At 46.8% G+C, this 16,037-nt stretch overlaps 1 protein-coding gene across 8 annotated transcripts in view; it reads left to right on the forward strand.

Annotated features, from left to right (window-relative positions):
* Positions 1-15,456, forward strand: part of LOC143168591 (discoidin domain-containing receptor 2-like) — a 63,774-nt gene extending 48,318 nt beyond the window's left edge. For 7 of the 8 annotated variants that reach the window (XM_076355164.1, XM_076355168.1, XM_076355166.1 and 4 more), the window contains 9 exons: positions 205-297; positions 824-981; positions 1,222-1,417; positions 2,647-2,891; positions 5,502-5,623; positions 6,006-6,203; positions 9,526-9,760; positions 11,541-11,690; positions 12,935-15,456. In XM_076355164.1, coding sequence (XP_076211279.1) covers positions 205-297; positions 824-981; positions 1,222-1,417; positions 2,647-2,891; positions 5,502-5,623; positions 6,006-6,203; positions 9,526-9,760; positions 11,541-11,690; positions 12,935-13,075 — 1,538 coding nt within the window. In that variant the 3' untranslated portion in view covers positions 13,076-15,456. Of the gene's footprint in view, positions 1-204; positions 298-823; positions 982-1,221; positions 1,418-2,646; positions 2,892-5,501; positions 5,624-6,005; positions 6,204-9,525; positions 9,761-11,540; positions 11,691-12,545; positions 12,584-12,934 lie in introns of all 8 variants that reach the window. The other variant, XM_076355169.1, reaches the window with a different exon arrangement.
* The last annotated feature ends 581 nt before the right edge of the window (positions 15,457-16,037 follow it).

The following is a 16,037-nucleotide window of genomic DNA, read 5'->3' on the forward strand; positions in this document are numbered from 1 at the left end:
CACAGAGGCTCATTCCTGTAGGTGTGGTGGGACATGCTGAGTGAGCAGGTATCTCTGCTCATGCTGTTCGTGACCTGATGCGTGGGTCTCAGCCCAGTCCTGCTTGGGAAGGCAGGAGTGGTGGTTGGGATTGCACTGACCGCTGGCATGAGCAGGGAGGTTGTTGGACTGACACCTTCCCTTCCCTTCCCTTCCCTTCCACAGACATGGAGAGTGTGAATCCTAATTTTGTTACGGTAGCCACAAGCACGACGGATCTCCTGGAAACAGAGTGCAACGTTACTGAGGGGACCTGGGGTAAGGACTTCTGTCACTTAGCCATGCCAAGGGCTCAGGTGTCGGGGGAGTTCACAGTAACATCCTAGTTAATGTGGACTCTCCCTCCATTTCTGGAGGTCTGGGTATGGCCTGGTTATTGCCCTCATGCACAGAGCTGCATCTTACAATCCTCTAAGCCTCAGCTATTTCTTCTTCCCTCAGCTGGCCAAGGCTGCCTCAAAGCAAGTGGGCTGGAGGCATATGTGCAGCCAGTGAAACTCTGAAAACTGTCTGCTCTAACATGGATCCATCGCAGGAATCTGTTCCAATGCTAAGAACAGTCTTTAATTGCAAAAGTCCTCTGCGCAATTCTTAGCTGCGAGCCTCCAAAATGAGAATTTCTGATAAGAGCAAAATGTGAACACAGCTAATGTTAATGTTCAGGAAGCTGCCTAAGATCTTTTCTGTACCAGACTGTAGGAAGGGACATGTAGGAAGCTAGCCAGCACAGATAACAACCTGTGCTTTGTTAACTCCAGATTCTTCTTCATTTCTCTGATTGCAGAAACCACATCTTCTGTAACCAGCACCTGGATAGGAGAGAAAGCAGATGACTCCAATACCTCCATCCTCGTGGGCTGCCTTGTGGCTATCATTCTTCTGCTCCTGATGATTATAATCATTATTCTTTGGAAGCAGTATGTTCAGAAAAGGTTGGAAAAGGTAATACAATGGGGCTATTTTGCAGACACAAGTTCAATACTAAGCATTAACCCTAATGAGCTCAGAATTATGTGGAAAGCACAGGGTTTCCCCAGCTCCATAGAGTAGCTAAAACTCTGTTCTTACAGCAGGGGAGGATGCCAGCCCTATCCAAGATGTTACTGGAAATTGCTGTGATTTGCAGCCACTACATTGCCTAACAACCGAGCATTGCCTCAGCATTTTTTTCTCTCTTTGCAGGCCCCACGTCGAATCCTGGAAGAGGATGCCACAGTTCGCCTCTCCTTCTACAGCTACACCATTGCCAACAACCAGACCCAGATCCACCAGTCAAATCCCACCTATGAACGTGCTTTCCCACTGGATTTGGAGTATCACCAGCCAGCTACGCTGCTCCAAAAGCTTCCAGAGCTCTCCCAAAGTGCAGAGGATTCAGGTAATGTAATCATCAGTCTCCAGAAGTTATGTGTTTATTCTTTTATTATTTCTCTCAGATTTTAAGATGTGCCACTTCTCAGTGTTGAAGTAATCTTCTCTGACTCCTGTGCAATACAATACTAAGCCAGGGACCTAAGACAATATTCTGGAACTCTGAAACTTTTTAGCATGTAACTTTGGCAGATGGAGCACCAGCCCCACTAGAGGGTGATGTCCTTTTATTGTTCTCTTTGAAGACTGTGTTTATATGTTAGCCAGGTCATCTTTTAGGAGCTGGTTTTGGCAATCGCAGCAATCGCACATCGTTTGTCTTGTCAGTCCCTTGGCAGTGAAGTCGCTACCTGCAGCACTCCTGGGCTGTCCAGACTGGCTGGTGGAGAGGACCTTTAGCACCTTTTCCTGCAACAAGGGCTCTTTGAAATTCCCTTAGAAAAGCAGAGGGAAATGCAGCAGAGAATTGTCAGTGGTGCCCTGGCTTCCAGCCCCTGGGGAGCTTTTGGACACATGCAGAAGGGAACGTTTCCAACAGTGTTTTGTACTCAGTGATGGCAGTGCTGATTAGTGAATGGTAGGGCAGTGCTGTATTCCTCAAGCACCGACAAGTTGCTAAGATCCAGCACTATACTACACAGGGAGACTGATTTGCATTGAGTCCAGATGTGAATTTGAAGCAGAACAAAAGTTCTGTGTAATACTGACCATAAAGGGAGTTAATTATAGTTATGCCATGATATTTACGTGAATAAGCTGTAAGAGCTAGCATAGCCTGCTAACAGAGTACATGGAAAATGGAGAACCCGATCAGTTCTTGTTGCAGAAGCGAATGCAGAAGCAAGTTTGACGTTGCAAACAACATCCCTGTGTCAGGTAAGGAGAACAGGTCATATTTGGGATGAATCAGAAACAGGAAATCGCTTCAGTCTCATGCCTCCATGTCTGGGCAAGAACTTCAGCTCTCATAACTGGATAGAGAGGCAGCTGTTTAACACGAATTCACTGGCACCTCACAGGTATTCTGGTGTCTGCAGAAGCGTGGCTTGCTCTGGTTTAAGCCCTAATTAAAACAAAGGAGAGTCTTCCATCTGGGTGTACCTTGGTACAAGGTGGTAGGCGTGCAGCTAGGCTCAATTCCCAGAGGTCTGCAGGATCGAGAGGAGTGGAAGCCAGGCCATACTCATTTTAAGGGAGTGAGTGTGTCTGACTCCGCCTGTCTTTGTTTCCCCTTAGTGTGCAGTGGGGACTATGCTGAGCCCGACCTGACCAAGTCCACTCCTCACCAAGGCTTTCAGAACAATGTTCCTCACTACGCCGAAACAGATATCGTCCACCTGCAAGGTGTGACCGGCAACAACATGTATGCAGTCCCAGCCCTCACTGTGGATTCACTTACCAAGAAAGACATCTCAGTGGGTGAATTCCCACGGCAGCAGCTACGACTCAAGGAGAAACTGGGAGAAGGACAGTTTGGAGAGGTACAGCCCTCCTCTTCCATACTTCCTCCAACAGAAAGGAGATGCCTGGCACATTGAAACTTCTGAGCTGCCTCTGGCACTGCTTCAGATTTGGGGGCTGAGGGACATGGATAACAGTACTTTCTTTAATACATGTCTTTGCTGTTGGGGAAGGCTGATGGTAGGCTTCAGAGAGCCCAGTTCTGCACCTGTGAGGCTGCTGCTTGGTACCACCTGAGTCTTTCTCAACAGATGAGCTTTGCAAACTTTTTTTTGTTCGCTGTCTGTATCCCCATTTATGACCCTATACAAAAGGCCTGGGGATGTGAGTTCAGACTGTTTCACAATCTTCCGTGGATGTCTCAAACATTTGATGGCTGTCACCCACCTTTAGGCATGTGAATTTGAAAACTCCAGCCCAGACAGATTGATCCTAGCTGTAAAAACAGCTTTCACATTAACAGGTGGAGGTTCTGGTGGAGCTCTGCACGCTGACCCAAGCAAAGACAGGCATTTCCCAAGCACTGTGATGCCCTCACATACTCTCTAGCATTGCTGCTTGCTCAAGCCCCAGTTTGTGTCAGAAGCCTCAGGCAGCATGATACATGCATCTGTCATCTTCCAAGCTTTCTCTTTACTCCTTGAGCTCCTTTCAAGCCATGAATGTTTTCACCTCGCCTTTTCTTCTCTCCCTGCTTCATTTCCACACTATCCCTAGTTCCGTACTGAGCAGGTCTTCCCCTCTCCTGCTCCCACTGTCTCTTTTTTTTTTCTTCCCAGCTTTTGCTCATTTGCAGCCTTTAAATTCTACCTGTCTACTACATTTTGGCAAAGCACAGCCCTTTACTGACCGCTTCCTCCTCAGTGACGTGCCCATCTTTATAGTTCCTCCCTCCTGACAGCGCATCTTCTCTACCCCAGCCCCTTCCCTGTCCCCCTCACTTTTTTCTGGATCACTCTGTGTATTGGGAAGGTGCTGACATCCTCAGCCTCTTCACCTGGCTGTCAGTGTAGCCCTTTCTGCTGTTGCCTGGATCCTGCCCTGTCTTGGGCTGTGCTCCAAAAGTGAAACAGAGAGGCTTTTTCTTCTCATTGCTTTGTTTCTGGTTTCTCCTTCCCTCTTGTTCCTGTCCTTCTAATAACTGTCAAAGCTTTCTTCTCCTCCTCATTTGTGTTGTCAAACAGCAGCAGCCAGGCTGTTCCATCTCCATTTTCCTTAGAGATTGATTCAGAGCCTGTTCCTTTCCTCACATCATAGGCTCTTTCCCTTACTTTTGCAAACGTGCCACATCGCATTCTCCCATCTCTCCTCCTCACCTCCTTAGTCTTTACCAAACTGGTCATCATCACATGCTCTGCTCCACTGCTCTGGCTTAATGTGCAGTCTTGCTTCTAGCAACATGGCTCACTGCTTTTTTCACATCTCCACTCAGAGCTTTCTTCCCTTTCAATCTTTTTTTCTTGCTCATAATCATCCACTCCCTGGACTCAGTGACACATTACTTGTGCTTGTAATACATGCGCCTTAGTACCATGGCTCTCTTTCCAATTCCTAGTCTCGTGACTGTACTTCCACCACAGCAGATTTGATTCTCCTTGTAACTGCAGTAGCATCTTTGTACTCTTGTTTCTGTTGTGTAGGTTTGTCCCATTTTCTATGCTGTCTCCTTTTTCTCCTCACCATGCTCGTCACAAGTTCTTGGTGCTTTCTTCATACAAAATTCATTAAGCTCCCATTACATTCCCCTCACTGCTGTGAGTCTTTTGACTGACACATCCTCTAGTCCTTTTTCCTATCCCACACACTCAGGTCTGTCTACTTTCCCCACCCCAGCATCTCTTGCCCAGTTCTCTATTTGAATATGCATTCTGATAACTTCTTAAGCAAGTGTCTTGTCACCCCTTGTTATACGACCCTGGCAGTAATTTTATGTCTTTATTCGTTTATTTATCTGAAGAAACTTGGAATTCTGTGTACTCATCAGAGTATTCATCTTTGGGTATATTCACAGGTGAGGTGTTTACATCACACACACATGGACACACACAGGCGCACACACTTTTTTTTGGGGGGGGGGGGGGGGGGGGGGGGGGAATAGAGGACTTCGGATAGCTGTCTGTAATTCCTGGATGCTCCTCCGTTAAGTTTGAGCAGTGACTCAAGCCAGGCTGCAGGACAGTTCTGGACTTGCATGGCTGGTGTGATGTGTTGTACATGCCAAACATGCTGCAGCCATGCTGTTTGCATGCACGTGCAGAGCAAAGCAGACAACTCCAGGCACAGTGGCCTTCCTGAACATCTCCAGTACTTGCTGGGCAAATTGGACTGCCCCAGTAGTCTACTGCACCAATCTGCACACGTGCAGTGAATTCAGTGTGCTGGGGACACGTCAGGCTGCAATCCATGTGCGTTCCGACGTCAGGGGCTATATAGCATATGTACACGTTTTGTCCAGGATCTAGGGTCAACCTATGGGCTATTTCTGATCAGAACAGTGTCACCTTCATTAGATCATTCACTTGGTCATTCTGCCAGGGGTGACCAACCTGGTGACCTCAATGTGATGTTGTTTTCCTCTGGTTTTCTGCCTGTGCATTCTCTCATAGTTGCCTCTCCCTTGTGCCCCGCAGGTGCACCTTTGTGAAGCAGATGGCCTGCTGGAATTCCTGGGAGTCTCGCCTACAGAATTCACTCACCAGCCAGTTCTTGTAGCAGTAAAAATGCTGAGATCAGATGTCAACAAAACAGCCAGGTAAGCGCATCCGCAATGCTGACCATCTGAGAAGGAAAGCAAATACTCTCCAGGCAACAGTTTCACATGGGTTAACCCTGGTGACTTCTGTAAGAGAGTGTCATGTGTCTCTGGTGTATGTTCTGTGTGTTCATGTAAGGAACAGGACACAAGCAGGGAGTAGGGTATAGGAATAGATGTAATGTCAAACTGAAATGCTGTATTAATCCTGTTTGCTGGGGAAGGGGGTCAATGTTTGAACGCAAGCACAGAACCAGCTTTCAAACTTACTGTGTGCAGAAGTGTAAATGTTTCTGAACTGAGATTTTCTTACATGCCACTTCTGCTTTCCTTAGACAAAGGAATAGTTTAGGATTCGAACCTGTGTTTTCTGTTTTACAAGAAATGATTTCCTGAAGGAGATCAAGATCATGTCACGGCTGAAGAACCCAAATATCATCCGGCTTCTGGGGGTGTGTGTGCATGATGACCCACTGTGCATGATAACAGAGTACATGGAAAATGGAGACCTCAATCAGTTCCTGTCGCAGAGGGAGATCTACAGCAAATTTGCCATTTCAAACAATATTCCCTGCGTCAGGTAAGAGGAGCTGCCCATCTTTGGGATGAATCAACAATACAGAGCTACCAGTTTCATCTGCTGTGCCTTCTAGGCAGTGACCTTCCTCCAGCCTGACTGTTGCCACAGCATATACTGTGGACACTAGTCCTGCTTTGCATGGGAGGTTGTTCTTGAGGCCTCTGGAGGTCTGTGTTTCCATGAAGTGTCCCTGACTGTGGGCTGTTCTCGTCACGGTGACCATCTTTAGTTGTACCGTTTACTGATGTGACCATCTGTGGGCTTGCATCAAATATTTCATTAATATGGGAAGCCAGTTGCATTACAGCAAGAATTTTGGGATGAAAATCAAGAACATCTCTTAGGCTTTTAAGAAGGTTCATATGTTCTCTGGATATCTAAAAAATATTAGATGAGGGGAGTTGAGTGTGGAGCTTCACTAAGGAAAGATTTTGTCAGCCAACAGAAGGAGAATATTTGGCAAAGGAAACCATTTTCTGTCAGTGGTGGCACTTCTCTCCTCTATGGAAGGATTAAATCTGACATAAAAGCTTCTCTACTGTTGCAGAAATCCTTTCCTCAGAGGAGAGTTGTGTGTAGGACTAACGTATTCTGCTCGATAAAGAAACCTGCACCGATCAGCAGTTGCTGCATTGCTTAGCCTTTGGCATGTACCTCCCCAAACGATTAGATTTATTTATAGTTCAAGAACTAGGCAGTTAGGCAGATCCAGTTCTGTTGATGGACTGCACAGGAGATGGCTGGTTCTTACAATGTCGAGACAACACCAGCGTTTCTGCCAGTAGCTGGCAGTGGTCAGTCATCCTGTCAGGGAGTGTTAAACTGGCATCCTGCAGTCATGACACACCAGGAACTGTAGGATGGGAGAGGGTTTGCATCCGAGTAGGAACATATTCCAGCTCTCTCCAGTCTCCTGCCCTTTCTGCACATCTGAAACAGCTTTCACCTTCAGACTTGGGGCTTTTTTTTCCTGGCCAAAGCCTCAAACTGTCCTTTCTCCTTTATCTCCTCACCTCTCATCTGACTTCAGCACTGTCACTCACGTTCTTCCTTGGTTTCCATTACTTGGCTCTACATCTACTTTTTCTTTCTCTCCAGCTGATCCTTCAGCCTCTCCTTTTGTCCCTTCCAGCCAGGTATAGTTTCACATTAAAGGAAGCTGGTATGACTAGCTCAGATATCTGTCTATATAGTTGTTTACTGAGAGTGAAATGAATTCCCCTGCCAAGGAGTGCAGCTTGTCTCTGCTGGTGCCTGTGGGCGTTTGACTAACAGGGCAAGGTCCAACCGTCTCACCCGTCTCTCAAGCTCAATACTTGGTGCACCAAATGTGGTGACCAGCCCTTTCCTGCAGAGAGGTCACACATTTTTAAGTCCTTATGGCTCTTTGGTATTTGAAGTGCATCTCCCTGCTGTTTCTCTGCTCTGGTGAGACCCCCCCTGGAGCACTGCCTCCAGCTCTGGAGCTCTCAGCACAAGAAAGACATGGACCTGTTGGAGCGGGTCCAGAGGAGGGCCACAAAAATGATCGGGGGGTGGAACACTTCTCCTGTGAAGAAAGGCTGAGAGAGGTGGGGTTGTTCAGCCTGGAGAAGAGAAGGCTTCGGGGAGACCTTCTTGCAGCCTATCAGTACTTAAAGGGGGCTTATAAAAAAGATGGCGGCAAACTTTTTAGCGGGGCCTGTTGCGACAGGACAAGGGGGAACGGCTTTAAACTGAAGGGGGGTAGATTTAGACTAGATATAAGGAAGAAATTTTTTATGCTGAGGGTGGTGCAGCACTGGCCCAGGTTGCCCAGAGAGGTGGTGAATGCCTCATCCCTGGCAACATTCAAGGTCAGGTTGGACGGGGCTCTGAGCAACCTGATCTACTTGCAGATGTCCCTGCCCAGGGCAGGGGGGTTGGACTAGATGACCTTTAGAGGTCCCTTCCAACCCAAAGTATTCTATGATCCTCTGGCTATCTAGCAAATCATGAAGATGAGTCCGCTGAGAGGTGTCTCCTGACCTGCCCCTCTGTGTGCAGAGCCACACGCATCAAGCCCTACAGAGCTTGCTGAGCAGAGGGGCGGGGAGCCAACTGGTAGCTGCTGATGGGATCCTGCCAGGGCGCGGGTGGGACAGGGGAGACGGGGCTTCTTGAATGGGAAGAGCAACAGCCCCAGGCAGGGAGACAACTGGAGCTGAGCAGGGGGAAGGGAGAAGGTTGGGTCTGGAGGCTGTGCCTGCTCCTATGTGAAAAGCCAACAACAAGGTTAACAAGGTACAAGTGGGTGGCACAGTTCCTTCTCTGGGGGCACAACAGGTCCACTCAGATCAAGAGGAACGTTGAGCTGACTGTGGGACCGGGCTAGGTGTCACCTAGCTGAGTTGTGGTGTTCACCATGTTGAAAGGCTGGGAGGGAAGTGGTGCCCAGACCCTTCTGCTGGGGCAAGGGGCTGCCTCAGAATCTCTGTAGCGATAGCTTAGCTATTGATTAGAACAGATAGGTTGGATCTTTTATCATTAGATGCATTACATTATTGTAATTTAGATAACATGGTAGTGCTTCTCTTATTGCCACCAGAACACAAAGAGGAGGAGACTAAGACATTCTTTTTCTGAGCTTTATCAGAGAAATAATAACTGTGAACAGTTTATTAGATTTGTTGTGACAAATGCTTGATTGCGTGAAGCATTTGAGCACACACAGTGGGAAACAAGCCGCGCATCACAGAATAATAGTGTGTGAAGAATGCTGAAAGTCAGATGGTCCAAACTTTGTCTGTGTATCATACAACTTTATTATCTTAATTTTGCTAATGGGGGAATTAAAATTATATTAGATGGAAAATGCATCTGTTGATATTGTCAGTAATATTAAACATTAAAAAAAGTAAGCTCTCTTTAATGTTAAGTGACATATTAATGTAAGCATGCGATAGCAGCAGTGTTTGAAATATCAATCTAAGCAGTTTTTTAGATAGGAGATTCTGAGATTGTACAGCTTAATTTTTCATGTGTCTCTGCAAGAAGTTGGTGCTTTGATGCATAAACTCTTTGAAAGTCTTGAGATTAATGCTTGCTATTAAAAAAATCTAAGGGATGTCAAATTCTAAGGGCCCTGAATTTCAGGGACAGCTTGTCTGTTCTTGCTTCGTCAGCTCAGGAACTTGGCTTAGCCTGGCAGGTGGGGGTGTTAGTGCCCTGAAACTAGACAGTTTAGTTTCACTGTTATGGCAAAAACAAAAATGATAGGTCACTGTCTTACATCAAACACAAGGAAGAGTCGAGTGTGGGGAACTCACTGATTTTTCTTCGTTTTTGTTTTCTTTTAATGCAGCTACTCTAACCTGCTGTACATGGCCACCCAGATTGCCTCTGGAATGAAGTATTTAGCATCTCTGAATTTTGTGCACAGAGATCTGGCAACTCGCAACTGCCTGGTGGGGAACAACTACACCATCAAGATTGCGGACTTTGGCATGAGCAGGAATCTTTACAGTGGGGATTACTACCGTATCCAGGGAAGAGCTGTACTGCCCATACGTTGGATGGCCTGGGAAAGCATCCTCCTGGTAGGGACTGCACAAACCATTCTCTCTCCCTTCCTCTGATTTTTCACTGTGCCCCTGAAATAGTAACACGTGTGTGTGTAACAGTCCTTATAGCATCAAAACGTATGCTACAGATGGCCCCGGGTGAGAAGTCCATTAGGTTGCGTTGGACATAACTCAGATCCTGGAGACGGAGCGTGTCCTTGCAAATACAGCACAGATCATCTGGGGTATAATTTATGTTCTGTGCGTGGCATTCAGGATTCCTGCTGGAATCGTGAAGAAATTGCCTTTTTGTGCTTATTTCCCCAGCTGTGAAGCTGAGAGGGACAGGGACAGAACTTCATGAGTTTCAAGTGCCAAGTCTGGTTTTGAGGTTGGGGTTTTGTTTAAGAGTCCTGCTGTCTCCCCTTAGGAGATTGTTCAACAGCCCAAACACATTCAGTCTGGAGGCAGTTACTTAATATTCAGCCCCATATTTCTTTCTCAGACTAGTCGGTGAGATCACCTGTTGTACTTTCTTACAATGCCCCCTCCGAGTACCCAGAAAAATTAATTGCTTCTGCTATAGAATCACAGAATCATAGAATCATTAAGGTTGGAAAAGACCTCTAAGATCATTGAGTCCAACCGTCAACCCAACACCCCCATGCCCACTAAACCATGTCCCTAAGCACCTCATCTACACGTCTTTTAAATACCTCCAGGGATGGGGACTCAGCCACTTCCCTGGGCAGCCTGTTCCAATGTTTAACCACTCTTTCAGTAAAGACGTTTTTCCTCACGTCCAATCTAAACCTCCCCTGGCGCAACTTGAGGCCATTTCCTCTCGTCCTATCGCTTGTTACTTGGGAGAAGAGACCGACCCCCACCTCGCTACAACCTCCTTTCAGGTAGTTGTAGAGCGTGATAAGGTCTCCCCTCAGCCTCCTTTTCCTTATAAAGGCTGATAGGCCTGAGCTTTTCTAAATTCACCCCATTTTCCTGGTCACAGCTGCATCTAAACCATAAGTCACTCCCATCTTCCTTGTGTGAACATCTTCCAAACATGGACAGACTGCTAGGTTTGCCAGATAAGCCTGGGCAATCCGGGTCTTGGATGTTTTCTGCCTAAACAGGCCCTCCAGTTCCCAATTGTTGTCTGTTATTTTCTGAGCAATTTTTAGCTGCTTTTTACTTCTTCAGAAGCACATTGTTCCAAACACGGCCAGTTTGGGCACGTTTTTCGAAGACAGAAAACAGGGACAGGGAGCAGACTGTAACCGACTTATTACATGCGCAAAGATCAACATTATCTTGGCCTTTCTCTAAGAGTCTGGAGTCTGCTTCGGCTCTGCTTTCACCCCAAGGGCTTTCCTTCCTGTTCAAAGACTTTTCTGTGCTGCACTACTGCGTTTTGGGTGGAGGTAGGCAGCAGCTATCCACCCCCTGCCACAGTCCATTTTTGTACTGCTGTAGACAAATACAGACTTTCTCAGGAGGGACAGTAGCCTCTGGCTTTCTCTGAGACTTGCTCGCTGTTTCAAGAGGTTTGCCCCAGTGAAAGCTTGCCCCTTCTTAGAGCTGTCCCTGGGTCCCACAGACATGCTGCTCCTGCCCCACAAAGCAACAGTCTCGTACCTTGGTCTCTCTGTGCGTTGCCAAGAGCAGGTCACCTGCTCCGCTGTCTCTTTTTGAGAGCATTTTCCCAGGTATGAGTTCTGCATCCTTGTGTTTAGCTGCAGGGAGTGTAGACTGAAACAGTTTTTGCTGAATGTGTGCTGTGAGCAACCTGGGCTTACAACATCCTTTCTGTTCACAGGGCAAGTTCACCACAGCCAGTGATGTCTGGGCATTTGGGGTCACCCTCTGGGAGATGTTCATACTGTGTAAGGAGCAACCATACAGCCTCCTCTCAGATGAGCAAGTCATCGAGAACACAGGAGAGTTCTTCCGGAGCCAGGGCAGGCAGGTAAGAAAGCAAACGTGACCTCTCCTTCCTTCCCTTGACCTGGTCACATCCAAGTGGATCTCCACAGGGCCTTTCTGCTGGCCTTACATCATCTGCAGAAGTCTCTGCTTCTATTACTCATCTCTTCAAGCGTGTCCTGCCTCTCTTCCCCTTCCTCTGGACTCATTGCACCGGCTTTCCTCTCTTGGAGTCCCACTGGAAGAACCTCTTCTTTACTGGCGCTGTCCAGTGCTTCTTCCTTATAAGCCACTTCTATTTCAATCTGCCCTTGATGCACTGTCCTCCTTAGCTTTGCTGGGCTCTCCTACACAATCCTTTTGCTCTTTTCCTTTGTCAGATCTCTCTCCCACTAGTGTTTTCTCTGAAAGATGAGGGAGCACTTACTGAGGTGGGGAAGGAGGAGTTGTTAGTGCCCAGGGGTTAGATACTCCCTGTAATATCTCCACATAGGCTGAGAAGCCTTTGGCCATCTCCAGGTGCTGAAGGGCTTTTCTGTGTCGTTGTCCTCTCTTACTAACTCCCAGGCAGGATTGTGCACTCCACTGCTGCCACCTTCAATAGATGCCAGTGATGATGCAGGACAATCCAGCACCTCAGTACTCAGGATCACTGTGCCCCAAAAAGTGGAGTGCCAGCTGTTTGCTCTTCTCCCAAAATTCACCTTTAGCACCAAACAAGTTAAAGGATTAAGGGGAATGGAATAATGGAAGATTTTATTCACTGTCTCCCAAATACTAATCATTTAGTGAAGAGCCTAGAAGATGTGTATTGAAATGAGAGGGGGGAAAAAATAATTCTGCCAAGCTGTGCTTCAGATAAGCTCTAAAAGGTGTTTTTTCTGTCTCTGCTAACAAGCTGTCACGATGCTTAGAAAGCCTCATGGGTTGTCGACGGTGAGTGAAAGTATTTGGATTTTATTGTGGTAAATTTGGTTTTGGTTTGTGTGTTGCTGTCACTTGGAAGACGAATCTCTCTGAAGCATTCATGTTTCCTGGGGGACAAAGGACTGTTTTGTGACCAGCTCATCAAAGAATTTGGCAAAGTGTCTGCAGTGCCATTTGAGTTGGCATCAAAGCTCCATCCAGACTTCACTGCCAGATTCATGCTTAATGGATTTCAAACATTGCATGGTGGCTGTCTTATAAACCTGGAATGAAACTGTCCTTTTGGTTTTAATTTAGTAGAGGTTCAATTCTTTTATGGAAAAAACCCCACTGAAATAGCTGTGTTTTTCTTCCTTTCAGATCTATCTCTCCCAGACTCCTCTGTGTCCTAACCCTGTGTTTGACCTGATGCTGAAATGTTGGAGCAGGGATATAAAAGATCGTCCGACTTTTGACATGATTCACCACTTCCTGCTAGAACAAATGGAATCAAACATTTGACTCCAGAAAGAGACAAACTGTTGAGAACGGAGTGACTTTGGTGTCTTCTTTGCCTGTACCTCACGGGAAGATGGTCAGGCCACCTTGCTCTCCTCCCTTGACTGTTCTGTATTTAAGTTGAGATGTCCATGGCAGCTGCTCATTCTATTGGCCATGGTCTGACACACAGGACCAGAGGATCTCATTTCGTTGAAAAATCATCTCCTCTTCTGAATCATTTCCTGGGAATACTGTGAGAGGGGTTTTATTAGATACCCATACACCTTTGGGCAAAACGAATGAGTAAAACTTTGAGGGACTTGGAGCTCTCTCCTGGGTGGAATAGAAAGCTACCAGTCGGTGAGAGCGCTACCACTCAAGAACAGATTTCTAGAAGTAAAGACTTCAGTCTTCTAAGACTATTCCATTAAGTCAAATGGAAGTCTTGTGCACATTAACAAGTGTTTCTGTATGCTCTTGCTACAGACAATATGTATAGTGAGAGACTAGAAATGTCTAGAGCTAGGGAATGGTTTAACAGACTTGAGAACTGACGGAGCTGGATTTAGCAACCCTTTGGAAGTAATGCTACCAGGGTCTACGGAGGATGCTGATACAAGAGTCCAAGATCATGTTCTTTTTTCCTGTGGTTGTTAAGCACTGCTTTTGTTATATATGTGCGTTTTCCCCACACTGGATTTTTTTTTTTCTAGAAAAGAAATTTTGAAAATGAATGTTAAAGGTCATGGGAAGGTCACTACGGTAGAAGATCTTCTTTTGACCTACAAATTAAGGCTAGGGTAGGGAGTTTGTATTGAAAAGTAGCTGATACTGTACTACTGTCACTATGTAGATTTATTAGCCTAATGAACTTGTAGCCACAATGGACTGATGTGCAATTAATCCTGTATAAGTACCCATTAATATGAGATCTCTAAGTCAATGCTGTTACATGTGCAGAGGGAACTTAGATTTGGTGAAACCGAATGGCTGAGAGCAGAACCCGCTATGTCACTTGTCGTAGCTTATGCGAGAGGAAAAGCAGCAGAGTACGGGTCGTCCCCGGCACATGCGTGCGCACACGCATTCAGATACGTATTTCTAGCATCAACGGTTCCTCTTCAGGTCTGCAGCAGGGTTAGTGCTATCGGCCAGGCAGATGCACTTTGGCCCAGGCTCCTTTATTGCCGTGATCAAATCTGGCATCGGGAGGTGGGACAGACATATCCCCTTGGTCTGGATTTGCGTTTTATTTTGGATGCTCCCTGCACAATGTAAGACAATTTACTCATTGAACTTGGGGTTGTTTTTTGTTTGTCGTGTCACAAACGGCTCATTCTCTGGAGGGTTTTAGAGGGCTCTGAAATCCATTTGGAGTGAGTTAGAGAATTCAGCTTGTTTCTACAATAAATCCATTGTGGATTTACCAGGTGCCTGGGGAATACTCTGCTGTTCCCTCTCTAATTTTTTAGCAAGATACTTAGGACCAAACCAAATATTTCATAAGCTGGGAGAAGATGAAAGCTCAGCACTTGGCTTTTTTTTAGACAGCATCCAGCATAGCATATATTTCCAGTAAAGATTATAAAGATAATTTTTATCTTGGCCAGAAGCGTGGTGTGAATGGCTGTCTGTGCTACGAGCTCTGTAAGAGGGCACTGCTGAGAGAGAGAATGTCAAAACTGTTGTAATATGAGGATAATTATGACTGTTACCTTGAAAGAAAAAACCTGCTTCTGAATTGGCAGATGCCAGGATGGAGCGTGGCATGGCCGTGTCTGCTCCCCAGGCAGAGCAAACTCCGTCGTGAAGTTTCCCAGTTGCAGCTCAGTTGATAGAACCATGCCCAGGTTGTCCTGCTGCAGACCTGGCGTGGGGTTCCCCTGGCTGCGTGTAGGCGTCTCCATCCAAGCTGGTCCTCTGAGCCCCCTTGACGCGGTAAAGGAGTCGGAGGGTACAAGTCATCTCATCTCCCTGCGAGGGCTACACGGGCTCAGGTGAATCTCACCCCCAAATAGGTATCTTTTTTTTTTTTCTCCTTTGACTAGAGGGGCCCAGGGTGAGCTGCCGTTACACGTGTGCACTGTCTGTCTGGAGCTGGGCGATTGGAGTCAAAGCCAGCGTGGTCCCTGCTGCAGCCTGTCGGGCACTGGTGGCTGGCAAACCACGCATCGATTGTATTTCTGGAGTATTTCTATCCTGCCCCAGAAAATGTACCTAGGTAATACACAGCCGTGTGCATGATCTCCTGTACTTCAGAGTTTGGAGATACCAGAGTGCTGTAACGTCACCCGGATGGGCTTTGTAATTCTGTTACGTCAGGACGTGCTGTTCCTCCGTTGACATGTTGACATACGAAGTTTCTCTCATATCAATAAATTCTAACGATAACCTTGACAAAAGTGAATTTCTACTTTTTTACCCAGGTGTCTGCACTGAGGACTGATATTTTGGTCTGATTATTCAGTAGCTCGTTAAGTCTGTGACCCCCAGGTTTGGAAGGAGCAGCCGCTGGCCATTTAAAGGAGGGAGCTTTGAAGGGAGTTTCTGAAGATGCTGGCCTGAGCCTCCTCAGGAGCTGAGGAGGGTGATGGGACCTGGAACAGCCTGGGATCGTTGTTTGGTGCTATGAATACAGTGCTGCATTTCAGTAAGCAATTTTTTTTTCATGTTCACATTAAACTCGGAGGAAGATCTAGGCTGGGAGGGACCTTTTGTAGGTCTCTAATCCAATTGTCTGCTAAAAGCTGAGCTAACTTCAAAGCTGCATTGGGGTGCCCTGGGCGTTCCCCAGCTGAGCTTTGAAGATCTGCAAGAATGGAGATGCCACCATGTGCCAGGGCTGTGCCTCTCCCGCGGGGGAGAATTTTCTCCTTCCGTCCAGTGGGCCTTCCCCTTGTCGCATCTTGTGCCTGTTACCTCTTGGTCTTCCACTGCGCACCTCTTGAAGAGCCATCGTACACCTGTCAGACCCATCCACCCT

The sequence above is a fragment of the Aptenodytes patagonicus genome, chromosome 18, assembly GCF_965638725.1.
Source record: "Aptenodytes patagonicus chromosome 18, bAptPat1.pri.cur, whole genome shotgun sequence".
NCBI classification, from domain to species: Eukaryota; Metazoa; Chordata; class Aves; order Sphenisciformes; family Spheniscidae; genus Aptenodytes; species Aptenodytes patagonicus.